The sequence below is a fragment of the Xenopus laevis genome, chromosome 7L (genome assembly GCF_017654675.1).
Source record: "Xenopus laevis strain J_2021 chromosome 7L, Xenopus_laevis_v10.1, whole genome shotgun sequence".
Classification (NCBI taxonomy): Eukaryota; Metazoa; Chordata; class Amphibia; order Anura; family Pipidae; genus Xenopus; species Xenopus laevis.
In genome coordinates, this window is record NC_054383.1 from 67,764,575 (window position 1) to 67,770,574 (window position 6,000).

At 37.7% G+C, this 6,000-nt stretch overlaps 1 protein-coding gene across 1 annotated transcript in view; it reads left to right on the top strand.

Moving 5' to 3' along the window:
* The window catches only part of LOC108696366 (protein dispatched homolog 3), a 64,085-nt gene extending 58,548 nt beyond the window's left edge, over positions 1-5,537 (top strand). The window contains exons 19-20 of the mRNA XM_018225666.2: positions 3,639-3,805; positions 4,166-5,537. Coding sequence (XP_018081155.1) covers positions 3,639-3,805; positions 4,166-4,528 — 530 coding nt within the window. The 3' untranslated portion in view covers positions 4,529-5,537. The remainder of the gene's footprint in view (positions 1-3,638; positions 3,806-4,165) is intronic.
* The last annotated feature ends 463 nt before the right edge of the window (positions 5,538-6,000 follow it).

A 6,000-nucleotide genomic window follows, 5' to 3' on the forward strand; every position in this document is an offset into this window, starting at 1 on the left:
GGCTTTTGCATATTAAGTAAGGAAGTAAAAGAGAAGGGTAGGGATGTAAAGCTATAGCAGTCTAACCGATTCTATAGGTCCCTATACTAGCTTCTGAGTTATGAGGGTATTATTTAACAAATCATTGTGAAATAATTGATAACCTGTTATTTTGTTAAAAAGGAATATATATATATATATATATATATATATATATATATATATATATATATATATACATATACATATATATATATATATATATATATATATATTTAAGAGACTGGTCCCTTACTGCTCAGTAAACTTCTTTTATCTGTTATAGCCACTACAGTAACATTACTCAGTACTAGTAGGAAAGACAGTAGCATCAAACTGAAAATCCTGCATCGGAAATATTATTGTTCAGTTCTCACCAGGAAATGTGTACAAGTGTATTTTTAAATGCATACACGGGCATGTTTTGTGGTAAGAATCATCAAAATGATAAAGTATACTAGATGAACAAAAGATTCTACACTTCAGGAAGAAAGTAGCTTGTAAGGACTACAGCACATAAATTTAAAGGATATTTCTCTCAGATAGTGAAGTGAATTAAGCCACAAGTTTAACATTTACTTTTAGTACAAAACTTGCAAAGTACAAATGTTCACCTTTATGACAATATGAAACTATTGCAGCTATTAATTCATTGTCTTGCGGAATTTAGTGAATTAAGCCACAACTCTATATGTAAGTCAGAGAGGATAGAAAATCAATTTAGAAAATATGCTATAATAGGAGAATAAAGTTAGCAAAAAATATAAAATGAGACATTAATTGCCTAACAAGGAACAGTGACCCTAGAAAGTACTAAAGGGAGAACCAAAGCTCAACAAAGTATTAGCCTAGAAATGATTCTGGCCTGAGCATCTTTACAGGTTCAAATGTAACATCTGCTAATGTGTTGCTTATTTCCAATACCCCTTGTTATAAGCTTTTCAGTTTCAATGTGGTCTATTTTTTTCTCTTCAAGACTTTTCACTAGTCATCCTACTTGCTTTCTCATTTCAGAATGACTTGTACAAAAATCTTTCTGCATTTAAATACCCTGGAATCTCACCCCTGCTGGTTATTGTGATGGATATGTGAACACTACTAATGATTTTATCTCTTTCTATAAAGAAATGAGATTACGCTCTGATATCCTAGTGGCTCCAACATCTCTGTGCATACCACCACTTTTGAAATCATGTGTGAGGATTATGAGGTCCCTAAAACTGAGTGGACAAAAATTCTGGTGGCCAAACTTATGGGTAAGGCAAGTGATGTTTACGGGGAAAATGCCATAACCACAACCAACTGACTATAATGAAGTTAAACGGGTACTTTTTAACAACTATGCCATCTTACCAGAGACCTACCGGCAGACCTTCAGATCTCTAACCAAGGATCCCACAGATACTCACTGGGTCTTTGCTAATTGCTTATAGCGCACCTTTGACCAGTGGCCAGGCCCAGACTGGCAATCTGTGGGTTCTGGCAAATACTAGAGGGGCTGCTATAAGGTCCCATAGAAAGTCAGTATTTAGTGGGCTGGTGGGGGCTGTTTGGGCCTCTGTGTGGGCTTATTGGGCCTCTGTGTACCTGAAATGCTAGGGCCTATTTTAATTCTCAGTCCAGGCCTGCCAGTGGCTAAAATCTATTGGAGTGCAGTCTCTTGAGGACCTGCGACAGCTTTGTTTAATAGAACAGTTTTTACTGCTATGTTCCCCTGAAGTTCGTGAGTGGGTTTGGGACGGATCCCCTGGCACCCTAGAAGAAGCCTCTAGACTTGTAGATAAGTATGTGGAAAGTAGTATGCAGTTACTGCAGGGATGTCCAGTTTTACCAGGCTCATCTACCTCAGCCTGTACACCAAGGCTATCTACTGGCCACTTGCAAACGAACTTCACTTCCCCATCACCCGAAGGGACATCAGCCCTGGAGCTGCACCATAGAACTAAGAGGTGTTTCAGGTGTGACTTTGGCTCACATTTACTGGCTACATGTCCACTACCACCCAGGGCATCTTTACCAAATGTGTTTTTCAGCTTGTTGGTTCAGTAACAACCATAATGGTTGAGACTCCGTTTCATCCTGTACAGGCTCTACAGTGCCACACCCAAGATTGTGCTTCCCCAACCCATTGGGGAATATATTGTTATGGGTGTGCAAAGAGCTGACCAAATGAAACCCCCATCCCACACACACCAACACGGGCGTACAGTTTACAAAGCTGAATTAGTGCAAGTGTTTGGGGTCTATGGACCTTTGCAATGGGTTTGGGTCACTAGGAAACCCACTGGCCTTGCATTTGTACAGTTGGATGACCCTCAAGATGCAGCACCTGCATTTCAAGGACTTAATGGGAGGACTTTGTGTGGCAGCCATGTTAAAGCTGAATTCTCCCTTAGACAGAGTCTCAGGAAACATATGAATATGCCTCTACAGAGGAACTACAGGCTCAGCATCAATCCCATGAAGTTTTCACATTTTTCTCAAACAAGTTAGATTGCCAGTGCGTCTGGGGCATAAAAGGATCCACCAGGAGAGACTTGGAAGACAGTCTTCAGAGACAGAGGAAAGGACTCCTGCACATCAGACCTACTGCTGTACTTCTGTTCAGCCATTTACTTTAGCTATTTACTTGGGAGTCTTCTTGTGACTTTAAATGGACTGTGAGATTTCAGAAATACATTTGTTGTTTTGTATAGGAAGATTTATATCTGCAGTTTTGCCCTTGGACCTTACTAAATACATGGTTACTCTCCTGTGTGTTTTACATGCTTTGATTATGTCATTTTCATGACAGTTACTAAAGAGAATTTGTTGAATGGAGCAACATTCCAATCTATTTAACTCCAGAAAGATCTTTGTACAAGTCATTTTGAATTGAGAAAGCCAGGATGACTAGCGAAACATCTTCAAGAGAAAAACATACAGCAAGTGCAGTTGATTTGACTTATTATCGGAGATATACCATGAACTGGATGAATGAGAACCTTCACAGACAGATATTTGAAATTGTGGACCATTGCGGTTATAGGGCTGCTGAACCTCGGGGCTTATTTAACAAGTTTAGTATTCTACCATATTTATTGTAATCTAAGTAAGTAGGAAGTTGAACTGTGGTGCTACACACTTGCTAATGAAGAGAGTGGAAAATGGATAGTGGTACTGCAGTAGAAGCAGTCTACTTAGGGGCCTATTTATCAGGTTGTGTTAAACATTGGAGGAAAGCATTACCGGTGATGTTGCCCATAGCAACCAATCTGATTTTTTTGTTTGCCTACCTACCTTAAGGCAGGTGTGGCCCCTGTTACTTCGCTACTGAACTTCCACAGGCACATGTGTATGTGACAATTGTCAACCTAGGATATACCATCTGACTGCAGTTTTGATTTATTCAAAACATCTGTGAATTCCCACTGGTGGCATCTTGCTCTTCACTTACATAAATCAAATACCCCTATAACACTACCTTACCTAATATTGTGATGCAAATTGCTTTACAATGGATAATATGGCTTTTTCATTGTTTCCTAATAAAGTATTCTAATAGATATTAATTATGCATTATTAATGGACGATGTGATCATAAAAATAAAATGTATTTTACTTTTTATGACTATTTCTAGGTGTTGTCTGTCTTGTAGTGGCCATCATGTATTGGCTTGGGTGGGAAATGGGTGCAGTTGAAGCAATTTCCCTATCTATCCTTGTTGGCTCCTCAGTAGATTACTGTGTCCACTTGGTGGAAGGATATCTGCTAGCAGGGGAAAATCTTCCACAGCACCTGATTGAGGTAAGAAAGTGTTCAAGATAATGAGACCAGCTCCTCTTTACTTTTCTGTGTGATTATTCAGGCAGTGGGATACCATGAAGGTCAGTCAGTGTATGACTACCTTTAGCCTTTTCACCTTCCAAATTTGAAACAATACCATGGATCAAAAATACTAAAAAATATGTTGACAAAATAGACCCACTATGGTACACTGTGCAGGCTGTTTGTTTTTAGTAAATCATCTACAAATTAGGCACATTCATTTTTTTATGTTTTACCTCCTGTATGAAATAATCTATTCATTACTGATATATTCCATTAAATGTTAAAAAATATAGTATAGTAACATACTTTCTTTTTAATGGTTGTTTTCTTTGGCAGGATCCACTTGCTTGCCGTCAGTGGAGAGCATTGGAGGCAGTCCGCCATGTTGGTGTTGCCATTGTATCCAGCGCAGTTACAACCATTATATCTACCATTCCACTCTTCTTTTGCATTATAGCCCCTTTTGCCAAATTTGGAAAGATTGTCGCCCTGAACACAAGCATCTCCATTGTGTACACTTTGGCAGTTAGCACAGCCCTTCTCAGCACAATGGGACCCTGCACCTTTGTACGGAGTCGGACTTCATTTCTCAAAGCCACATTATGGGTTGTCTTTTGTGCTGCTGGAATATTTGCTCTTTATGTTTTATTGATGAAAGTTGGGCTGAGTATTCCTATTTTAAATGGGTCCTCTCATTAGCAAAAGCCCTCTTTGTATTCTGTATATGTAAAGCTTTTTCTACAAATTTTTTTCTGAAGGCTAATATTTCAGAGTGTAAACACAGAGAGCACTCTACTTTTTTTTACTAAAATGCACTTTATTTTTTTCTTGTAATGATGCATAAAACAGCAGGCAAAGAGCTTACTATTGTCTCTTATATGTACCTGTGGTACATGTTTTACAGCATGAAACCATCTTACAAATGTGCTGTTTAGAACACACTAATCATTTCTCTCAATATTGTCATGATTGGCATAGCAATTGCATTAAAGGCACAACATAATTAGCACCTATAATGTAGATAGAAAACTACAAGCACAGATCTATGTTACTCAGTTGGCTCCTGTTGCTTTTCTGACATCACTAAAGCTGTTTATTATAAAGCCTTGTTACTGCTGGTGAAATTGGATGGTATCATCAGCATTACCCCATCCTCTAATACTTGTTTTATGGCAAATACACATCAAAGCCTTAACCAAGTTGTGTCAATACTGTACATTAGTAGGGGCTAGAGGCGTTAATATTATGACCATCAATGTGAGCTATTGAGCCAAAAGCCTAAACTGCTAATATCTCTAAAAACTAATAAACAATAGAAAAGTGTGCAAGATGACTGAAAAAGTTTACATTAATATCTTTTTTAGTTTAGATTGTGGTATTTACAATAGAATTATAAGTTGCCTTTACAAATTTATAAGGAATACGGGGTCTATTTACCAATAGTTGGTTGTAATGGTACAAAAAAACTTGAACTTTAGAGGTTCAGCGCTTTTTTCCATTTGTAGTTTTTATTCGGATCTTTTAATACATTTCATGGCATTCATTTTTTTAGAGAAATAGAGATTGGTTTCAAAAAGCTCTAATACCACTAAAATTAGACCTTTAATAAATGGGCCTCTATGTGAATTCTAGGTCATATCTGATCTCAAAAATTATAGATAATATATCTCTTAAAATTGTAATAGTATCCAGCAGAATGATTGATTCAATTGAGTAACTGAAGTCAAATACTACAAAGTATCAACACACCCGCAGGTTAAATAATGTATCAATAGCCAAAAAATGTTTGAGGACTTACTCAATGGTAACAGTTTGTATTGACTGTCGCCACCCTGCAGTCCTCCAGTTAACCAGTTCAGGTGTTTTCAGAAATACACAAGTAACTAAAATTCCATTTTTATTTCACTCATTTTAAAAAAGCAGACCACGCTGCCAACTACACACCACACAACACTGAAAATCCATTTCAGGGAAGCTGGACCATGTCCATAAAATACACACACTTAAAAACATAGAATGGACGTCTGGGGATATTCCAGCACAAATAATGTATCAACCTCAGACTTCCAAAGTGAAGTACCAATAGGTCCAAATGACTGCCAGCCAAGTTTAAATTAAAGAGTTTAGAGTTGCCTATTTTCAGCCATTCTTGTGGCTCTGAGATTGCTATA